Genomic DNA, 23777 nt, shown 5'->3' with positions numbered 1-23777 from the left:
TCGATTGATCTTATAAACTTAGAAAGTTGATAGAATAACAGGTATATATTAGCATACAGTTTTGAAGGATATAAAGGCTGAACTCATATGTCTGTCATTATTTATTGACTTCAATCTTCAATAATTTGCAAAAAAACCATAGATTATACATACAGCTGACTAAAAATGTGAGGCAAAGTCTAGATAATCTATAAAAATCTGGACAGACCAGAGGTATGCCCATGGATAGAAATCAAAAAGGGAACTACATAATGAGCATCTCTGGTTAAAGGTTAAAGAGCTGTTAAATAAGTCAATCAAGTTTCCTCACATCCCCACAAAAAAAATGTGAAGAAGACAGAGTGATAGGGACATGCAAGTAAAAGAGTTTAGTTTGAAGATGTTGAAGGGATAAGTAATATGGTGACTGATCTGCATGTATTATGTCTTAAGAGTGGTAGAATGTGTGGAACAGGAAAAGAATAACATTATTGTTTTAAATCCCAGTGACACAATTCCATGCATCTGATGCTGTCGTTTGCTGTCTAATTTGTGTACAGTCTGTGCCTTTGCCATACATTAATTTACTTACTGGCAAGTCTTTGGCATGTCTTCTGTTGTTTTTTTTTTTTTTTGTTTGTTTTTTTTTTGGTTGATAATTTTCAAATTAAAGCCAATATTTAATGAACTGTTTTTCAGATTTAAAAGACATATTCTTCCACTATACCGACTGGGGAAAATGAGAATTACAGAATTAAAAGTAAAATGTTACTGTTTGTACTTTCAACAGGGTTCAGCATAGTTTAACAGTAAAATCAGTGTTCTGCTACACTGTAGCAACCATAAAAAGCTTTCATTTTCATATCATTCCATTTATTCTTGTATAGGACCAGCTTATTTTAAGCCACTAGGCATTGGTCAACAATAAACACAGATGCATTGTATAAAACATTGAGAATGAATGTTACTAGCAAGGTATCATTTTAATTCTGTTTCTTAAAAAATAATTAAAAAATGGAGACATTTTTTTAGAGAGATCACAAGCGTTTGAAATAGATTAGAAACTTAACTGCTACATTCTAGTTTCACACTAGAAGCATTTTTCACTTAAATCTTTGGCACTTTCAAGGAGCACTATAACACAACTTTCTGGGATCATAACACAATCTGCTGACTTTGACAATGTTCTATATGTCAGATATCATCTCACATTGTTTGACAGCCAAGGACAGCAATTACTCCAGACAATGAAATGTTGCCAGTTTCAAACCATCGATCCAAATGATGGACATGTAATGCTGTGATAACCAATAAAAGCACAAGATTAGGGCAGTGACCCACTTTGATATATGCTCTTGAGTAATCTACAGTGCCTTCTGAGGTCAAAGGTCACCAAGACCAATTTAAATATTTGTAAAATCCTGCATCTAAATGCAAAGCCCTGAGTCAGGTGCACCCAAATGCTCATGCAAACGTGCATTTCAGAAATCTAACTGGAAAAACATTCAGGAAATATAATATCTGAATTCTGAGCTGTGCTTAAGCTATAGCACCACCGATGCATATATGAATGAATCTCAATACAAATGGAACACAAATCTGACTTCAGCAACAGTAATAAATATTTAAAGACAGTGTATTTAGTATATTTTGTTATTGTCAGCTTCATTACAGTGGTCCACTCTATAACCAAAAATGTAAATGAAACTTTATAAAATCACTTGCACTATGTGATCTCTTTTAAAGGCTTTGCTTCTCAGTGCCCTATGCAGGGGTAGGTTCTTCTTAGCCCTCTCTTAATATAACAAACTCTCAAGGTTGTTGCATCTTCAGTGAGGTTATGTAGTGACTTTGAAGAAATGCAGACTCACATGCCTGGCCATTGACAGCCGGGCTACTAAAAGGTGAAACATGACCAAGCCTACGATTCTGCAGAAAGAGGATAGAAAGAATAGTTGAACTTTGGATTTTCAAGGACAGAAAAAATGATGCAGAGATTTTAATACATTTGATGAAAATTGTGAATATAGTGAAACTAAGGGTGGACTGCATGATTTATGTCTGTCAGGAACCTCACTGCATTACACTGACTGCATAGTGTATGTATATATATATATATATATATATATATATATATATATGTGTGTGTTTGTGTGTGTATATCTATATCTATATATATATATATATATATATATAATTTTTTTTGTATTTGTTTGTGTGTGTGTGTGTGTGTGTGTGTGTGTATATATGTATATATATATATATATATATATATATATATATATATATATATATATATATATATATATAAATATATATATATATATATATATATATATATAAATATATATATATATATATATATATATATATATTGTGTGTGTATATGTATATGTATATAATATTAATTTTTGCTCTTTTGGCTTGTGGATGTCTGAGAGAAAAGGAGTCTACAGAGTAAGTGGCTTACCCATTAAACATATGATATATGAAAAATTAAAATTAATCCTTTTTTAACATATTTATTAACATGACACATATAGGAGGCCGTGGTGGTGCAGCGGTTAGTGTTGTCGCCTCACAGCAAGAGGTTCTCCCATTCGATTCTCGGCTGGAGCTCCTTCTGTGTGGAGTCTGCATGTCCTCCCCGTGGTCGACTGACGTTAAAGACGTGCAGGTAGGTGCGAGTGTGAATGGGTGTGTCTTCTTTGAAAGTTGGGCATCGGGCTGGCAACTCGGCACCGTAAAAATCCACTGCCAATCATTAGCAGAACGGAGTTCCGCTGTGGCGACCCCTAAAAGCCGAAAGATATTACTTTACTATTAACATCACACATTACATAATGGCATGAATACACATTCAGTTATTAGAGAGAAAACAACCATTACAATGATTTTTTTTACGTTATACAAATATGATTTTCTCTTGACTATTATTCAGTTTAACATTACATAAATTGCTCAAGTCCTGCTTTCTCTGAAATTTCATTCCTCCTGAATATTATTCTGTGTACATCATTCCCAAAGATTCTGTCTTCATATAGTCTAGTCACGCCCTTTTCCAAAGGTCCCACCTCAAGTTCTTCCATCTTCTTTACAACATTTATCACAGATGGTTTTATTTCTGATTTCCATTTCTTAGTGATTGCTTTTTTGGCAGCCATCAGGATTAAAGTTAATAGGGCCTTAGTATGTCTAGGCATTTCAGTTTCTATATCTCAGCTCAAAAGAATAATTTCCTTAGTTAAAATAATTTGCTGCTCCAACATTTCTGACAGACTACCCTGTAAGAAATTTTTAAAACCTATCAACTCATTGTATTCCCAAAAAACATGTTTCCCAGTACCCAGCCCAGCAACTGGCATCCTGCTGTGGAAAAATTCTCTTATGTATACCCAAGGCATTAATATTCCCATGCAAACATCTCCATGCAAAAATCCCAGACGTTCAAGATTTTGTTGCACACTTGGGAGCTGTACAAATATCCTCCCACCATTTTTATCTACATTTCTTTTCCATTCTCATTTCTCAATGCCCTGTAGTTACCTTGCGTTATTTTATATGCCCAAATACCATCTTTTTCCTCAGTCAGAGCTAACACCTCTTTCCACACCTGCCCCATACCCCTTTCCATACCTACTCTCTGCCATCAATCTCTGGCAGGAAAGGCAGCCTCCAAACCTCTGCCTGGTCTCAAAAAATTAAAATTTAATCTGTACAAGGTTCACATCTTTTCTAGTGTACATACTGTAAATATTTTTCATTTTGTGTTAAATAATACTGGAAAATTTTGCAGAGATGCCTGTATTAGAATCTCAGGAACTATTTCTTACAAACCCTTGAGTCTGCATCCCATACCAACACAAATGGTGCTGACACTATCACAAGTTCTTACCTTTTACTTTCCTGACACTGCTTGTTTGTGTCTTTCAGCTTTTCCCATTTAGGAGTTGCCACAGCGAACTCCAGTCCGCTAATGATTGGTAGTGGATTTTTACGTACCGGGTTACCAGCCCTGACACACAACCTTCAACGAAGGCATGCCCCATTCATGCATGCCTCCGAGTCCACACAGAAGATGTTCTAGCTGAGAATCGAACAGGACAACGTCTTGCTATGAGGCGACAACGCTACCGCAGCACCACCACCGCAGTTACTTTCCTACCACTGTGCTGTAAGTAATTCTAATCTTCATCATACTCACTTTACCCACATACATGCAGACAAGATACTGAAAAGTTTTCTGGTCTTTTTTACCAAAAATCTGTTATTTGTTTAGAGTAGTGAGTAACACTCTTTAATGCTCATGTTGCATATAGGTAATTCTTACATTTCGATTTCTGCTTTTCTACAAAATTCTACCCTCCCTCAAAACTTACAATTACTGGGGTGTCTGTTTCCCATTTAAGCCCACAAACACACACACACACACACACACACACACACACACACACACACACACACACACACACACACACACACACACACACACAAAATGTGTTTTAACTTAAATTCATTAACCTTTTAAGACATTTGCTGTGTTTTCCACTTTGCTACACATACATCTTACTAATTAAGGAGCACTGTAAATCACTTCTTGCTCACAGTTGTCTGTCATATATCCAATATTACAACCTAAATTTTGGTGAGAATATATTGTTAATCTTTCATCTGAGGCATTGAACTGTTCAGCTCATGCACAGTTTCTCTGTTAACTATGCTTCAATTTACACATTCATTTATGACACCAAATGTCTCTGATCCTCCATGAGCATTCATATGTCCTGTTGCTTTCATCAGCTCCATTATACACAGGGATAAACCTTCTATTCTTTCATTTACCCTCTTCCTGCTAAGCAGTGACATGATTAAATCATGACCACAATATCATAAAAGTGTTTTGTCCTCAGTGACAGTGCCTCCAGTTGTATTGTCCCACCTTCTTCTACTTGCTTAGAACCAAATATGTTATTTCCATTATGGTGGCTGCTGCCAATCTCCTGTGGTTCTTCTTTAGAGAAAGTTATGTGGGGAGATCCACTTCTTTTCCATTTCCCTCTCCCCCTCCACTCTAGATAGAAAAATGGGCACAAAACTAGGATGCAGTAAGGCAGAATAAGCATATTAAATGGATGAATTTAGAGAATAAACATAAATCTAAAATAATGTTATTTGCAGACGATATAACGTTTAACTGTAACTAAATTAGATTCCTAAAAAAAAATCTATAGAATAATAGAACACTTTGAAATACTTCTGGTTTATATTTTCCCAACAACAAAACTAAAATTTTTAGTTTTAAATACAAATCAAAATCCCATTTAATTATTACATAATATACTAGGGCGTGTAATTAAAGGAATAACATTTCTTGGAATAGTATTAGCTAAAGACATAGGAAGAAACAATGAAAAATAAATTATAATACCATACAGTAAGATCTTTTCCAATTGACAGAAATTGAGCATAGACAAATATATACTTCTGCAGAAAGGCTTCAACTTATTAAAATTATATTAAAATTCATATATAATTAAAACAACTGTTCTTCCTCTAAATAGAATGTAACTGAAAAAATGAATCTGATCTTTTTCACATTCATATGGTACCTCAAAAACCCAAGGTTAGCATGTAGTCATCATTAAGACAATAAAATAAAGGTGGTAATAAACAATCAGACATAGAAACTTATGGAAAAACTGCATTCATTAAAGTAGTAATTCATTGGTTAGGTGATAATTACAGGGCTAGCTGGAATGAATTTCAAGTATTTGCAATTTTTAAATTAATGTTCCCTACTTACTGCTTTTTTTTGTAAAATTGTATTGTATCAATGTCTGTATTCTGTTTCCTATATGTTTTTTTTTTATATCTGTAATTTACCCTTGGAGCTTTTCTCCCCGGGCCTCTACTGAAAATGGACATATATCCAGCTAGACTAGCCTGGTCAACAAATGTAAAATAAAATAAAATAAAATAAAATAAAAAAGAAATATTTAATCATAAAAAGTGAAAATTTCTCAGACGCCAGCTCCAGTTATAAAGAATAAAGTGTGGTTGACTGTATGCAGCTAGGTTCAGTATAATATATACTCCCCCACTGTTTCTTCATATGTTAAAATGTTGAAATGTTTCAAAAATATTTTTGTGTGTGATGTGGAGACATAAAAATGTGGTCTATTCCAATTTTATGTAACCAAAGGACGGCCGGAAAGTGCTACTGTCTTAAAAATTAGTCAGTGGAGGGATAAAAAATATAGGGTGGTATAATTGCTTTCAAGGAAAAAAAATAAAATAATCTGAAATACTAAATTATAAACTTTCCTTAGAAACAAGTTATTAGATTGTGATACAAGGAAACAAAAATTTGCAATAGATACTTTGCATATAGTAGGCCAAGATATTAAAAAAATCTTCCGAAATTGATAGAATATTTTTTCCAAGTAGTACATGAAAATAAAACATATGCAACAATATTGTTGGGTTTAAGATGTTATTAATTTACAAAGAAGAAATAAATGGAAGTCACTGAAAAATTTTACTGGAAGAAAAATAATAAAAAAAAAATATTTCAGACAGTGGCCAAAACCTAACATTAAGTTCTATAGGTAAACAATAGTTAGCTCATTACTGGATGTTTCTTTAAATGAAAATGTCTCCACTGAGCTTTTTTATACCTGTCAAAACATATACATTGAAAAAGATAACAGAATAATGTGTTACATATTTAGTATGGAATTAAAAGCTAATTGGAAGTATGCAATATATTTCCTGCATAAAATTGAAACATTTTGGGGGAAAAGTTGAATATTTTTACAAGCTTTATGGTCAGACAAATTTTTCTGTTGCAGGAAGTTTCATTTTATTTAATGTTCCTTTATGCCCAAATATTAAAACTGATCACTGTTATTTAGCAAGGACAATATAACCATTGGAAGAGCGAGTGTTACAAGCAATGGAAAAGCAGGTCATCACCTCACTTTGAAGAATTTCTATGGTTCTGGAAGGAGCAATTAAATAAAGAGATAAGAACATCCCAGAAAGTCATTGATTCTAATCCATGGTTTAAACTTCAACAGCTTATGGCAAAAATGAAATCAAACACTTGTATATCTTCTGAATCATCAGAAACTTTAAGAAATATTTAGAAAATAAGTATAACAGGGAACTTTTGTAAAATATAAACTTGTATCAGGCAACTCTGTAAATATGTAAATAACTGATGTACACATTTTATTAGTTTCAGCCTCCAATGAAAATGGTTCTAAATGTAAAAAAATAACTTTTGTTATATAATGGCATTCTGTTATTGTAACAAATCAACTGAAATTGTTTAAAAATAGACAAACTATATGATTTATGAAACAGAGAAAGAAGGAACGATGATTTAATTTTTAAATACATGGTTACAAAAATTCTAAAACTGACAGAAGGTTTTTTTTTCTTGGGATTCAGACAGCATACAGATCTTTAACAAAACCATGAGTATGTGTAAAGGTTCCTCCTGGAAAACATGGGGAAAAATATGTAACATACAAGAAAGTATTATTCAGCCAAAATCAAAATGATTTATTTACATGCACACTAGATAGTTTTAATTGTTTTCTCCTGATATATTTTCTTTTAAACACAAAAATCAAAGGAACAATTGAAGAATTTAGATTTGAGATGTTGGGAGTTTTATGCTCAAAGGCATTTTAGATTTAGGTGGAATAGAGTTTTAGAGTTAGGGAACTCAGTGGCTGTTTTAGGGTGTTTGATATATAATGTTGTTTCCCACTTGTGGGGGGATCCCTTCCCTAAATTTTGTATTAACTCAACAGTCACACTATATTGGAAAAAAGGAGAAAATACCTGGAAAACATACTACCTGATTGCACAATACAACACAATATTATCTTAGCTGTTTGACTTAAAGCTGCTAATTGGAACAGTACTGGTGACCTGTAAGTAAACCTACTTTCTGTTCTCAGGTCTAGTGATTTTGGGAATGCTTCTTGTGCTGTATTAAATAACAATGGAAGAATATTTCCCTCATGTAAGTATGTAATTTTTGTTTGGTGACAGTATCTCCCCAAAATATTTGTGTCTCATAATTATCACCATTCTAGCAAAGCTGGAAAACATGTGCTACCCAGAACCAGACCTTTACCATTTGGCAAGCTACATGATGTTCTTACATGGTAGAGTATTTGATGTTTTAAACAGTTGAACCTGTAGCTGTCTATATTACAGTGCCTTGCTTTTATCTTCTTTCATTTTAAAACGCTCAGTCCGCTTAGTGCTGTGAAACAAGCTCTTTTCCAATTCCCTCTAAACTTCATACCTCTTTCAGACCCTGTTTGCAGCTGATTAGTGCTGCTTTCCCATCCAATTAACCATGTGCTACTCTCTAAGTGGATCTGTAACCAATAAGATGATCCTATCTTATTGCTGAGGCAGAGATTTCATTGTAGAAGGTGTCATACATTTTGATGTACAGTACACATAATCCTGACTGCATTCCTGTAGTGTAGCACATCTGCTGCAGCTACCCACCACTGGGAGCCACAACTCTTGTTAGTGAAACTCATGTCTTCACTCCAAGAGAAACAGAGTTTCGTTAGGTACTCAAGGCATCCCTTCCAGAGCTGTCCCTGTAGCAGCTCAACCTTGTTACAGAACCCATTTTAGTAATATCACAGTCAAGACAAAAACACAAGAAGGCTGGTCATGTTCTCTTTTTTCTGTTATTATAGAAGTATAAATGCATGCTTATGTTCCCTTCTGAAAGAGGACCAGAAGATTTTAATGGATTATTTTTGTCTTCTGCAAAGAAAGGTATTGCAAATATTTTGCTCTTTTTTTTCAGCAACCTCTGGAACATGGAAAGGTACCTTTGCAACTGAAGAGTACTTTAGTGATTATAAGTAAGGAAGCAGAAATATCCTGTCTTGAAAATTATAGGTGTATTTCTCTTACCAGAATTAATCAAGACACACAAAATTCAGCTTCGCCATGTAGATCTATACTATAGTTTTATCTGGTACCTTGGCTTGTCACCTTCTCAGGAATCTTATGTCTTTAAGCCGAGGTACCAGAATAAAGCTATAATATTATTTATTAATTTTGGTTCTTGTTTGGTGTTTGGAATATTATTTCTGTAACCAGCATTATATGATAGAGTTGGTCTCACTGTTGCTGAATAGAGATGAGAAAATATATTATGATGGATATCAGCATGGGTTCTCTTCAAGAAGATCTATGATTACAAATCTTATTGTCTTCTGCTCTGATGTAGTCAAAGCCTTGGATGGGGATCTGAATGTTGATGTAACCTGTCTGTGCCCTATGTGGACTTATCAAAGGCTTTTGACACAGTTCTGTACGATAAGGTTATAAATGCATTATTAAAATGGGAATTTAATGGTTATATTATAAATTGGATTATTGACTGGTTGACAAATAAGTCTGCAAGAGTGACCATCATGGGACATAGATATAAAAAATTTAAAATCTTAAAAGCTGTCCCTTAGGGATCAGTTTTGGGAATCTTACTTTTTCATGTATTTAAATCTACCTTCCCAGGTAGTCATCACTGCTAGGTGGAGAAATTTGCAGATGGTATAAAGGTTGTCAGCATTATTAATTCTGTACTGGATTAATGCACAATTCAAAATTATCTGGATTCACTTATTATATGGTCCAAAATTAATAGGATGAAATTTAATTTATTGAAATGCAATGTAATTTATATAGAGAAATGTAATAACTGGTATCCATATAGTTTCATTGTTCAAGGTAGTCTAAGTTATGAGGACTTCAGAATTTTTATTTATAATAAATTAAAGTTTGATATGTATGTGAATAAAGTATTGTGGGAGGTATATCAAGTAATAAAATACTTATGAGAACTTTAAGTTCCAGGATTTAATTAGTTATGATTCCAGTTTATAAAATAATAGACCATTAATGGAGTATCACACAGATTGTTGTATCTGTTCTAGTATGGGTATAAATAGGTTGGAGAGGGTTCATAAGGTTTTTTTTACAAAACAAATTGGGGGTCTTAAAGACCTGTCTTAAGAAGAAAGATTGATTAAATTAAAATTACTTTCCATTTACTATGGAAATTTGAGGATTGATTTGATCTGGATTTTAAAATGCTTGAAAAACTATGAAATTGGTTGTTTTCTTAACATTAATTTTGTTTCACATGAAGATGCACTAGAAACTCAGTTTTAGTTGATAGTGAGACTATGGGATGAAAACTAGGAAGTATTTTTTTCAGAATCAATCTGCAGAAGATGGAATCATTTGGCTTTGAAATTAAAGATTAATAAACTAGAAGTCTTTAAAAGAAAAATAGATTTCTAGTTAGTGGTATTTTAACCCAGGGCAAGATGGAGAGAGGCCTGCAATGACCTCTGGTGAGGACTAAGGCTTTATTTGAACTTTTGAACCTCTGAATCTTGAAATAGCTGACAATAAATGAATGAGTAAATCATTCAATAAATTATATAACTAATTGAATAAATGTACAAATAAAATGTTACCCACCTTTGTTATCTTTGGCTGTTTTTCTCAAAATGTTATGCAACCTAGTTTGAATACAGAATGTTGCATTTGATAGTGTCAGTTATAAATGGTTTATCCTTCAAGGTGCATAGTAATGAACACAAAATTCAGATGTGAAGAGCCAGTAACTACCTTTCTTGTCAGCATGGGCTAATACTGCTTTTCAAAAATTCTGTAAGTTATCTGATGGATGAAGTTATCATTATTGGCTGTTTTCCAAGGTTTTTGTAAAAAAAGTCGATACAGGGTATTAGCAGGTTTCATTGTAACCTACATTTCTCTATTAAAACAGACTGTGTATAATAAGCATTTACAGACATGCACACAAAGCAGGTAAGATGAATATATTAATTTATTCTGATATCTGCAGTTAGCTAACAGATATAACAGTCATTAGAATAATGAAAACTGTATATAGCTAGATAAGGAGCCATGGCAGTTTATACCCAAACATACCTCTCAACCTCTTAACATAAGAAATCTGAACAAAGACAAAAATAATAGGTGACAAAGTCTCCAAAATAGAAACAAATGTTAAATATTACTGTTACTAACTTAGAAAGTTGCTAGAATAAATGTTTTTCTTGGCATGCATTTTCTAAATGATATGAAGTCTGAATCTCAAATGACTATCATTATTAAGTTACTTTAGTCCTCAATAATTTTCCAGAAAACTATAAATTTTATGAGGAACAGACCAAAAATATGATGTGGAAACTGGACATTCTGTGCTCTGGACTGTAGAAAGGTATGTACCCAAAGCTATGAGAAGAAATAGGTTCCAGATACAATTTACCTGTGGCTATGGATATTCAGAAATTGATGTAGAGGAATTAATTACTAAGACTGAAAGGAATCAGACTAAGAAAGAAACTCTGAAAGTATTTCTAATGAAAATAGTGTTATAAAAACAAAATGCATTTTTGGTTGAAGTAGTTGCCTGTTCAGATATGAATGAATTTAAAAGACAACTCCGCATTTCTTGTTTCAGAGTGCATTTTTCCAAACAAAAGTGATTCATGTGTACGTTTTGAAATTCAGTAATTGAAAGATTTGATGATATGTTTAAAAAACTCTGGGCCTACATATGGAATTTTAGAGTTTGCCTTTGTGTTGTCCCTGATACATAAGGTATTTTTTCAATTAAATGTCTAGTAATGTTTTAAAAGATATAAGGTCTTCTGCCAATCTAATAAATCATGGTAATGAGTTTCAAATACTGTCTGCAAGTCTTTAAATTTTAAAAATTAGTCTTTTAACTTTGAATTTGAAGTTGGTAATCTAACCAATACATTTTTATTTCTGGTATCAGTAACATGATGAACAAAATCTGTATCTAGCATAGAAGATGTGTTACAGTTCCTTAAACATTTATATATCATTATCAGATCACCTCTCAAAAACCTATATGTGACTGAGTGTAAAAACAGATGTTCATGTCTCTGATTGCACGGCAGATACATACAACCTTCAGTTTGCTTAGTGATGGTTTTCTGAATATGTTCTTATAGTTTTAATTGTTTAATACTCAACACATAAAAGGATCCTCCATATTCAACAATACGATGCACTCTATTTGTATATATCTTAATGCCTGACTAGAAAAGGAACAGAGTATGTACTTAATAAGCCCATATCATTTCCTAATTGTATTGTTGACATTTACACCAACTTTTAAGTTTGAATTCACTATAATACCTAAATCTTTACTTGCATGTGTGGATGTAGAGACTTGATTGTCCACTGCATAAGGACAGACGTTATTGCAGGTTTTGAAATGCAGAACATCATATTTATTGATATTAAAACTTGTACCTCTTGATAACACCCACCCTTATAATCTGTCCAGATATTTTTGCAACTGATAATCATTTATATTGGTAACTGCAATCGCAAGCTTTAGAATAATAGAAATGGAAGTGCAGATTGGTGTGGAACTTATACTAAGTCCAATGTTGCAGTAACTTAGAATATTCATGTTACTACAAGGTACTGTGATCTTAGAGTTGGTGTATATGAAGTAATATAGTTGTGGTGTAGTGAATGAAAACATTTTGAAATTCACTGTTTCTTGTTAGAATCACAGTTCAGTTCTCAAAGTATCCTACCACATAGGATTGAGCCTTATTTCTAGTAAGGAATCAATCAATAATATAAACTGCATACATCTGCAAAGGCCAACCTTTACTGTCACTATTTGAGAGGTAATTTTCAAAATCATTGCAGTTGGAATTCTGTACCTGAAACTGTTAGACAAACTGACAATATTAAACTGTTATGGCTCTAAGAGTAGTACAATTGTGTAAAATTCTCCCATAGGAGTAGATGTCATTCTCTTCACTGTTGCAGTACTCATAACAGAAGGTATCTCCTGCCAAGGATAGCCCAACATCTGGCCAGTATACCAAGGGCTTTAGTATTTATCAGCACTGTACATCACATGTATGCTCCCCATGCAAGGAGTAGGGCATAAAGGTGACAAATGGATGCACGCATCAGAACCTTTTTTCCTCCAATCTGAACACCATCATGGAATGTCATTCTAAATGCTTCTCTTCTCTGCTGATTGACAAGCTGTTTTTCAGATAATTTCCCCCATTGGGGTTCTTTCTTACCTTTCTCTTATATTTTTATTGTTGTTGGTTTCATGTCATCCAGAAAAAGAAAATATCAGTATGGGAGGCAGACTCCTTGACTATTTACCTGGAAAACCAATGTCTTAAGCTGTTGGCTCAGGGTGCTGTGGCAGAGTCTTCTTGCCCACGGGATCAGCCATCAGCTAAGTAAAAGGCCAGAAAACTCAGGTCTGACATGGCTGCTGTCCAACCTGCTCTTGAGGCTAGGGAAAGCCTGGAGGATCATCCAATCATTGCTTCAGATTCCTCTGCTGTGACCCCATTGGAGGCCAGCATGGATCTGACTTCTTGCATGTCCTCAGAGGCTTTCCAAACTTCTACTCCAGATGTTAGGGAGATTTTCAGCTTATTATATCTGAGAGACAGAGGGAGATTCCACAGATTTTAGTCTGGGAGGAGATCCCTACTACACCTATTGAATGCCGACAAGGGTTCAACCCTCTCAAGGAGTTTTGTATGGACGTCCTGCAAAAGAGAAACAATAAACAAGCCTTTTTCTCCTGCAATTAAGCATCTCCAAAGAGAATGGCAGGATTTTACTCAGGAGTTGTTTAACACTTTAATGGATTTAAAGCCTCCTGAAGGGGTCTCTGTGCCTGCCAATCCATGGTCTTCCATTCCTCTTAAAAGACCTAGGGAGCAGGATTCTTCTGATGAGTATCAGGATTCTGGAGAAGAGTTGTTAGCCTACTCTGCTCAGATATCTTCCCCCTAGGACTAAAGTTCAGAAGAAAAGGATTTTATTAGGCCAGATTCCCTTTTAGAGAAACTCTTCTTTAGGGACATTGTTTCCTGTACGATGGAATTCTTTAAGTTGGATTGTTTTCATGTTTCTGATATCCAGAAGAGGTATTATAAAGTCCTCCAGATGGAGTTTCCCAAGCGTTCTGCTGTTCCTTCAGTTTTGGTTGCCCTCCTGGATACCTTTTCAACAGCTTCTGCAACCCCTGATTCTCAGCCCCCTACTCATAAAAAACCTGACAGATTTTACAAGGTACTTGTACATTTCTGTATAAATGCCCTTCTGCTGATCAGTCTGTGGTGTCTGTCTTCTCTGACAAGCCCTTCAAGCTGTTGCCCTCTACTAAGCTGTTCCTTCAGATAAGGATAGTAGGGCTATGAAGAGGCTGGGTAAAAATGTCTGAACCACTGCCACCCTGTCTTTTAGGGCTATTAACTACCAGACTCAAAAGACTGGGTATATTTCAGTTCTCCTCTTGCAAGTTTCTCAGGTGATTTCTGATCTTTGTTAGTTTCAGGGGAAGGCTTCGGCCCTTTCCTTGTTAGGGTTTACATCTCAGGCTTTCTGCCAGTCTTTTAAATGTAGTTGTGATACGGCTGATGCTTCTTCCAGGGCTGCCACATTTGGTTCTTTTATGAGGCCTTACTCTTGGCTTCGTCTTCAGACTTTTCCTGATGACATTAAGGCCAAATTATTGGATGCTTCTTTAGGTAATAAAAATCTTTTTGCTAGTGCTGTGCTGAACTTTTTAAATGTTTCCAAGATAATGGCAAAGCCTTGCAGGAGTTGAAACATACTTCTGTTTCTCCTATTCCAAAGTTTGAGAGAAATTACCTTTCTAAATCTGCTTTTGTTCAGAAACAGTCTTGCTCACCTCCCAGTGGTAAAGAGGACAAACCAGGTTCTATCTGACAATTTACTTCCCTTTTCCCTTGGCCAGGTTCCCTTGTCCTTTTGTCTTTCCTTGTTCCTTCCATATTACTTTAGGATGACAGCAAACTCTTGGGTTCTGTACATTATCCACCAGGGGTTTTTCATGGTTTGGAAATCTCTTCCTCCTTTTTTGATCATCCCCAAACCTCCTCAAGAACAACTTCCTCTCTTCTCAGATATGCTTCATTCTGCCTCTTGTCCCAGGGCAACATTCAAGCTGTGCCCCCTGCCTAGGAAGGGAGAGGTTTTTATTCCAGAATGTTTCTGGTTCCCAGGAAAGAAGGCATCTGGAGACCAATTCTGGACCTTTTTCAGTTCAATACCTTTCTCAAGGTCTCCTCCTTTTGGATGTTATCTCTTCAAACTTTATTTCCTCTTCTCCCCTCCCCCCAAGGCCTATCTGGTCTCTCTGGATCTCAAGGATGTTTACCTTCCTATCCTCATCCCCTTTTCAGGAAAGTTTTGCATTTCGCTGTTTCTTCCTTGCATTTTCAGTTCTTTGCTTTGCCCTTTGGCCTCTCTATTGCCCCAAGGGTATTCACCAAATGCCTCAATCTTGCCATTACTTATTGCAGGATGAGAGGAGTTATGATCTTTCCTAATCTGGATGATCTACTCATTCAAGCTTTGTATCCCGAGGCTGTGCTTCAGGATCTCCAGTTTACTATTTCCCTCCTGCAGAGCCTGGGGTTCACCATCAGCTTTCAAAAATCTGTCTTGACTCCTACTCAGGATCATGGTTTTCTTTCTTGCAGGATCCAAACCATCCCCATGCTGACATCTCTGCCTGCACCCAAGGCCCAGTCTTTGATTGCCTTTTTTCAGTCTCTTCTTCTGGATTCAGTCACAGCCAGGGACTTTCTCAGGGTCCTCAGGTTTCTGGCTTCCACTATTCCTATGCTGCCACTGGCCGGGCTACATATGAGAAAGCTTCAGTGGTACCACAGTGTGGCTTTAACATTGCCATCACTTGGACTTCCCAGCCTCCTTCATTCCCTGTCTCAAGCTCGAGCTTCAGTGGTGGATTCATCAACTGTCTCTCAACCTCGGGTTTCCTTTCCAGTCTCCTGTCCCAGAGCTCTTTACAAATGCCTCAGACAGGAGGTGGGGAGTTTCAGGGCATATGGCCTGTTCATCAGAGGTCAGACCACATCAGCAGCAAGGAAACACCATATTATCTACCACGTTCGTGTCTATGAAAATAACAAAAGAAAAAAGCCACAAGAACGATTTCTCAGGAATTTATGGAAAAGAGTAAATGTTATTAGTTTCCAGTTAAGAGCTTTTGTTTATATTTTAGAACTTCATCAGAACCCAACATATTCTAAATATTATGACCAAATGCGCTTAAATAGAAACTAATAACATTTCTTCCTTTTTGCATATTCCTGTGAAGCAGTTCTTGTGGTGTTCTGTTCTTTATACATTGTGGGTTTTGATTAATGCCCAAGAAAATCACAATTAACGATATAGTTGAACTCCATTCTTTTCCTCCCTGTGGAGACATAAACCTGTTGAGTCTCTGGAGCTTCATATCGCTTTTACTATGCAATGTGAATTACAGCTCCTTCTTTCTGTTTCACAGATGCCATAACTGTACTGGATCTTGAGGATTCATATCTATCATACTGTGTAATTTCAGGAGTATGAGGAGGTCGGGAGTATCAGAGAAGTATGTAAGAGTGGTACAGGATATGTACAAGGGTATTGTGACAGCGGTGAGGTCTGCGGTGGGAGTGACGGATGTGTTTAAGGTGGAGGTGGGATTACATCAAGGATCAGCTCTGAGCAGTTTCTTATTTGCAGTGGTGATGGACAGGTTGACAGATGAGCTCAGACAGGAGTCCCCGTGGACTATGATGTTTGCAGATGATATTGTGATCTGTAGTGAGAGTAGGGAACAGGTGGAGAAGATGCTGGAGAGGTGGAGATATGCTCTAGAGAGAAGAGGAATGAAGGTCAGCAGGACTAAGACAGAATGTATTTGTGTGAATGAGAGGGAGGATAGAGGAATGGTGAGGATGCAGGAAGTAGAGGTGGTGAAGGTGGATGACTTTAAATACTTGGGATCAACAGTACAGAGAAATGTTGGGTGTGGAAGAGAGGTGAAGAAGAGAGTACAGGCAGGATGGAGTGTGTGGAGAAGAGTGTCAGGAGTTATTTGTGACAGACAAGTACCAGTAAGAATGAAAAGGAAGGTCTACAAGAGGGTAGTGAGACCAGCTATGTTATATGGGTTGGAGACATTGGCATTGACAAAAAGGCAGGAGTCAGAGCTGGACGTAGCAGAGTTAAAGATGTTAAGATTTGCACTGGGGGTGATGGGTGTGACGAGGATGGACAGGATTAGGAATAAGTATATTAGAGGGTCAGCCCAGGTTGGAAGATTTGGAGACAAAGCCAGAGAGCCAAAATTACGTTTTTGGACATGTGCTGAGAAGGGATGCTGAGTATATTGGGAAAAGGGTGCTAAGGATGAAGCTGCCAGGTAACAGGAAAAGTGAAAGGCCTAAGATAAGGTTTATGGATGTGGGGAGAAAGGATATGCAGGTGGTTGGTGTCACAGAGCAAGATGCAGAGGACAGGAAGAAATGGAAACAGATGATCCGCTGTGGTGACCCCTAACGGGAGCAGCCGAAAGAAGAAGAAGAAGAAGATAAGGTCTAAATAAAAGGAAACCTGATATCACTGACAAATAGAAAGAGGATTAACCCCTGTGACCACTGGTCAAAGCTTTACAAAAAAATCTGATTTAAGCACTGTTTTGTAACAAAAGAGGAGAAGAATTATTTGTAAGTACTTAAACTATGACAAAGAATGACAATTAGACTACATCAGTGGAAAACAAAAAAACATGCTGACAGTCTGGGCACAAATTCTGAAAGTAAGCAGTAATTCTAATTACTGGCCATCTAAGTAAATGAAAAGATGATTTTCTGCAAACCCAGCTTTATAATTGTGTCTTCTGGGTGTATAGAGCACACCATGAGAAAGAGGAGAAGGCTTAGCAAAAAAACAAAAAAAAAAAACAAACAAAAAATCATGTCAGTGCATTCAGCTTTTCAGAGTGTTATAGTGCTTCGGGGATATTAACAGTGCATAGAATTTTAAGATAAGAAAAAATTTGCTTGTGACTATAGTTGCCCTTTTAAAGGGGATGGGACATATTCAGTAAGGAAAAAGGGCTCAAGGTAAAGTGAAATTAAAAGCTGGCTGGTTAGCTGCCAGTAGAAAATGCCTCCTAACCCCGAACAACTTAATAAGTAGTCAATCTTTTTCTTTCACATTTGTGTATTCTGTCATTTTATAATTTATAACTGCCTCCAAAAATAGATAAATCTCAGGAAAAATCATAAGTGAACATTTTACTACATAGTAGTTGTTCTTGATATGAAATTTAGCCAGGGCAATTTCTGACCCACAAGTTCATCTATATCATCAGCTGGGAGTTCTCAATCATTTATCATTATTGAATATGTCACTACAAGCAAATAACTGATAAATGTTTGCCTATGTTTCATGAGTGCTATAAAATTTTTATTGTCAGTTACAGGATCTTCTTTAGATGTTGCTAGAATATCCCCATAACATCCAAACGTATATGGAAAGAATGCAAATAAATGGCACTATCTGATGTGAAGACAGACAGCTGCTGTTATTCACAGGTTAATACATAAATAGATAAGGATTCCATTGCAGTCTGTTATTGCCAGCCTGGCGCATGTGACTCCCTTGGGAAGAAACCTAGGAACAGGAAAGACATAGCTCCCAGCACTGCTTGGAATTAATTCAACAGAACTGTGCCAATTTCTTGCAAGTTTTTTCACAAAGTACTACAGAGTAAGATTGTGGTTATTGAGGTAAAATTTGAAAAATGTTCTAAATAAAAATGATGGAAAACAGGCAAGTACTTAAACATTGCAACTTATGTCAGGGAGGAATCTATTAATCTGATTGGCTAAAAGCCATACTAAGACAAACAATAGTGCATTGGTAAGGCGAATCAAGGTGCGGTGCTCAACATTTGCAAACGCTAGGCCTTTACTGTTCTTTTCCCTTTCTGATTACTATTACAGATTAATATTCCAGCCCTTATGTTTGCTATTGTTCATTTTCACTCACCTCCTGTCTCTCTGTCTTCTATAGTTTCTGCATGTCATGTTCTTTATTATTTAAACATTTTTTGAATGTGACATTTGTAGCAATTGCTTACTTGCTACATCATGACTGCAGTATCCTAGCAAAACAAATAATAAAAGTAGTAGAGTTCTATACCAGTCTATGAGAATATAAGTGCTAGTGAAGCACTTTGCGTGAACTTAGAGATAAAAAGTTAAGTAAAAGATGATGTTAGAAATTAATGCAGTAAACCAGTGTCTAACTTCTATTTTGATATGTAATTAAGTAGTTATATATGTCATAGATTTCTGTAATAGTTAGTGCAAACTTAGAAAATATTTTGATCCTACAATATCAGAACATTTGCCATATTCTATGATTTTCTTCACAAGATACAAATTGTCCAGATCAGAACTGAGATGGAACATTGGTAACCCTGCTGTATTCCCACGACAATAGTAATACATTTGCCCTCATGACAGGAAGAAAGAAAATCAAACACAGCAGACAGGAAGAGCATTTATTGTCAGAACTCAGCAGATCTGTAATGGTGTTAAATAATGATAGTTAAGTAGTGAATTGCAGTATTTAACCTTCAGTTTAAGTGCACGGGGATAACGTTGAGTGACTGGTTCTTTTTGCACAAGTTAAAGGGATTTAAGATCACATTAGGATGATTTTCAAACCAAGGTCATGGTTGTACTTGAACCACAGCATTCATTGAAAATGCATTTTTGTTAAAGTCATGCTGATTCTAAAAAATGATGGCCACCATAATTTTTGGATTTTTTTTTTTGAGAAGATAGGCACGCCCACCATACCCTCCTTTGTATGAGCTTCATCATTTGCACCCTTGAAGTTAATGCAGTCACTTTGAGGTCAATTCTTGACAAAAACTGAGTTCAGAAAAAGCTGATATAAGCACACAGACACACACACACACACACACACACACACACACACACACACACACACACACACACATATACATACGCACGTACAAACAAATGCAGCTCATAGACACAAAGTCAGAGTTTGATTCTGACCTTGGGTTATTAGATATACTTAAAATGGCCCTTCAGTGCAGTTAGCTTAGTGTACAGCTATGACCCAATGAATCTGTATGTGAATAAGATCAGCCCTTCCATCATTGTATTCTGGCAGCAAGAGTCAAAAACACAGAAACCCAGGTAGCTGCTTGCTCCTGAGTGTGGAACGATATGGAGATTTGGATTTTGATATAGCTCATTGTTGCAGGTTCAGGTTTTATTGTTTATATATATATATATATATATATATATATATATATATATATATATATATATCTATATATATGGGAACACTACTGAATCTCGAACTTTTGAAATCTCGAATTTCAAAAGCTCGAGACCATGTAGCCGAAATCGCACATTACCAAAAGACCAGAAGCGCGAAATTCAAAATCCCGATGGAAGGGATTTTGAGTTAGCACTTCTGGTGTTGCGGTTCAGGTAAGTATGTGTGTGTAAGTGTGTGTGTGAGGGGCTTTAGTGTGTGTGTGTGTGTGTGTGTGTGTGTGTGTGTGTGTGTGTGTGTGTGAGGGGCTATAATGTGTGGGTGTGAGTTTGCCTTGTGTGTATGTCTGTACGATCTCGGAGTTGGAATATTAAAGTCAGGGGGGTGGGGGGCACAGCCCCCCACATGGGGGGGGCCCTGCTTAAATTTAGTGTAGGGTGGTTTGTTTGGTTATGGGGGGAGGCTGTGTATATGTTTGTGTGTGTGCTGTATGTATGTAGTACTTTCGCAATTTTGAATTTCGCGCTTTTAACATGTCTGTAATGTGGGGTTTAGGTATTATGGTCTCGGTATTGTGGGCTTCGGGATTGTGTAGTTTCGGTATTAAGTAGTGATTCCATATATATATATATATATATATATATATACATATATATATATATATATATATATATATATATATATATATATATATATTACTGATAGATACACACCTATTTTATGTACATCAGCAATAAAAAATCTAGGACCACCAAAAGACAAGACTTTGTTTTATTCATGCATCAGCAACTATCAAGACTGCGTGTGTGTTTGAGTGTGTGTGTGTGTGTGTGTGTGTGTGTGTGTGTGTGTGTGTGTGTGTGTGTGTATATGTGTGTGCATGTATGAATCTGTATAATATATATATATATATATATATATATATATATATATATATATATATATATATATATATATATATATATATATATATTATTGACAGAGTAACATTTTATTTATATATATATATATATATATATTATTGATAGATACATTTTTATTTATATATATATATATATATATATATATATATATATATATATATATATATATATTATTGATAGATACATTTATATATATATATATATATATATATATATATGTATATATATATATATGTATATATGTCAGCAGTTAAAATTGAGCATCACCAAAAGACTTTTCTTTACTCGTGCATCAGGAGTTACCAAAAGTATGTGTGTGTGTGTGTGTGTGTGTGTGTGTGTGTGTGTGTGTGTGTGTGTGTGTGTGTGTGTATGTGCTTGCTCACATTTTGCAACTTTGAAAAGTATGAGGACACTTTTTCATGTTTTTGAACATGTTGCCTTATCCTGAAAATCAGGTGCTTTGTGATTTTTTTTGCAGATCCCCATCTTCGTACAATGACACCAGAAAATATATGCCACATGACGCCCTCCTGTAGACTGGAGCACCCCCCTCCTTCTCACTTTCAGCCTCCTTCAGAACAACTTCCTCACCAACAGCACACCCCTCACTATTCTAACTTGCAGCAGGACTTGTACATGAAGTCAGAACCAATAACGCCTCACTACTCAATTGGACAAGGGATGAGCACCAGTGATTTCCACCACGCACAGCAACCACAGATGCTTCATCACTTGCTACAGCAGCATCAGCAGCAACAGCAGCAGCAGCAGCAGCAGCAGCAGCAGCAGCAGCATGGAGCAGAGTAAGCAATAAGCCTTGGCATGTTTGTTTATGCTGCAAAGCAGCTACCAAAAGCAGTACTGCATGCTTAATTTTTTCAGGATATAGTTCTGGTTTGCATGTATGGCTCTCACATTTCTGTATGATAAATGTTACAAGTATCTTGCTTATCATTTTAGTGTTCATGTGATCTTAGATATGACAGCAACTCATTGCTACATTTTAAATGTGTTTTATTAACATTTTTAAACAAAAGTATTGCAAGGAAGGAGGAATAATGAGAGGATGAGAATGAAAGAACACAACATTATGGAACAAAAACTCAAACAGTATGTGTGCACAGAATTTTTTTTTTTTGAGATTTTTTTCATCCTTTGCACCTATGAACCATCTGGCTAGTTGCCATAGCTCTGTCAATTTGCTTCCCTGTAAACAGGTGCCAGTCACAATACATCTATTGTTCCAGAAGCCATTGCAGCATTTTTTTTTCCTATATGCTTACTGTTACTGTGTTGTGTGTGTATGCAAAGGCCAGAGGTTAGGTATGTAGTAGGGTGTTAAGAGAATGTAGTAGCCAGTTTTGTGGGCTGCTTCACAGACCCAAATTCCTGAGAAGCAGATGCCAGCATCTATGTCAAATCTTCATGGTGTTTTTTATGCAAATGCACATCCATAGGAACATGTCCCAACCCTGTCACCTGGGAGAGTTGCACAGGATCTCCCTTGTCATTCTGACCTGGGTTGCCAGTCACCCGAAAATCAGCTAGGTTATGCTCATGCCCCCCCCCCCCCATGCCATGGAGCTTGGTCACATTTACACACCTATGAACCCATCATTGTTGTGTAAATCATGCCTGCCACTGTGCAATGAGAGTGAGAAATGTCAGTTTAAAATAAGGTACCCATAAGCTTAAAAAAAGTACCCTTATTTGCAAGATTCAAGTATCTTTGTCTATGATTTGTTGATATAAAGTCTGTAGTAAACATATTCATTTATTAAAAGTTAATGATGATGACTACATTTTGTTTCAAAGAACAAGATCAACAGAGTGACCTTGTGCACAATTTACCTAGTGATCAATGAAGACTGAATTCTTGAGTGTTATTTGTCTGAGGATCAACCCGCTGAGAGTCAGAGCTTAGCCATAGGAAATCACTGTCAATGAGTTGCACCAGCAGTGATACCCTTTTCAGGAGTAATTTCCCCTCTTTGAGTTAATGTGATCATGGAGTTGGTATATATAAGTTTGGGGGTTGTGGGGAGCTTGCCTCTCATACTGGGGGGAGGAGGAAGTGAGGAGAAAATTGTTTTTTGGCCATTTTATCAGGGATTGCAGCTTGAGGATTTCGATCCTCTGCGAGTGGGGATTTATCCACTTACAGTGGAAGTGACCTTCACACCATTTAAGGAAGTAATACTAATATAGTGTGGTAGGAAGAGTAGCGGTTTTCTATATGTTTTGTTTTATATGAAGATAAGTAAAAGATTCAACTCAATAACATTTTTTGATTTAGTCCAGAGCACTGTCTTCCCTCCAAGGCAAAAACTGCTATTACGATGATGTTTACTTGTTTAGGCATTAGTCATTTAGTAATTAAGTGCAGTAATAAAGGTCTATAAAGAGGATGCATATTTATTAACAGTGTGAAATACCTACAAATGTACTGGCAACCAATAACTCCCTAAGTAGGAAATGTGCTGGTTTATGAACTGAGAGGAAAAGATATTCTTTACACATTAATATTGTTTTTTTTCTTCTTCCCCACAAAATATGGCTGGCATTTTTCACATTTTGATTAACAATCCTATATCATATTTACATATTTTT

General features: G+C 35.9%; 1 protein-coding gene across 1 annotated transcript in view; it reads left to right on the top strand.

Moving 5' to 3' along the window:
• LOC122791436 (myelin regulatory factor-like) overlaps nt 1-23777 on the top strand; it is a 796328-nt gene that overhangs the window by 745387 nt on the left and 27164 nt on the right. Inside the window, exon 5 of the mRNA XM_044059179.1 lies at nt 21646-21970. Within this exon, the coding sequence (XP_043915114.1) occupies nt 21646-21970 (325 nt within the window). The remainder of the gene's footprint in view (nt 1-21645; nt 21971-23777) is intronic.

Source organism: Protopterus annectens, chromosome 17.part0 (genome assembly GCF_019279795.1).
Source record: "Protopterus annectens isolate FY-2018-M chromosome 17.part0, PAN1.0, whole genome shotgun sequence".
In the NCBI taxonomy this organism is placed as follows: Eukaryota; Metazoa; Chordata; order Ceratodontiformes; family Protopteridae; genus Protopterus; species Protopterus annectens.
The sequence above is the reverse complement of the archived record's forward strand: the minus strand, read 5'-3'. Positions and strand labels throughout refer to the sequence as shown.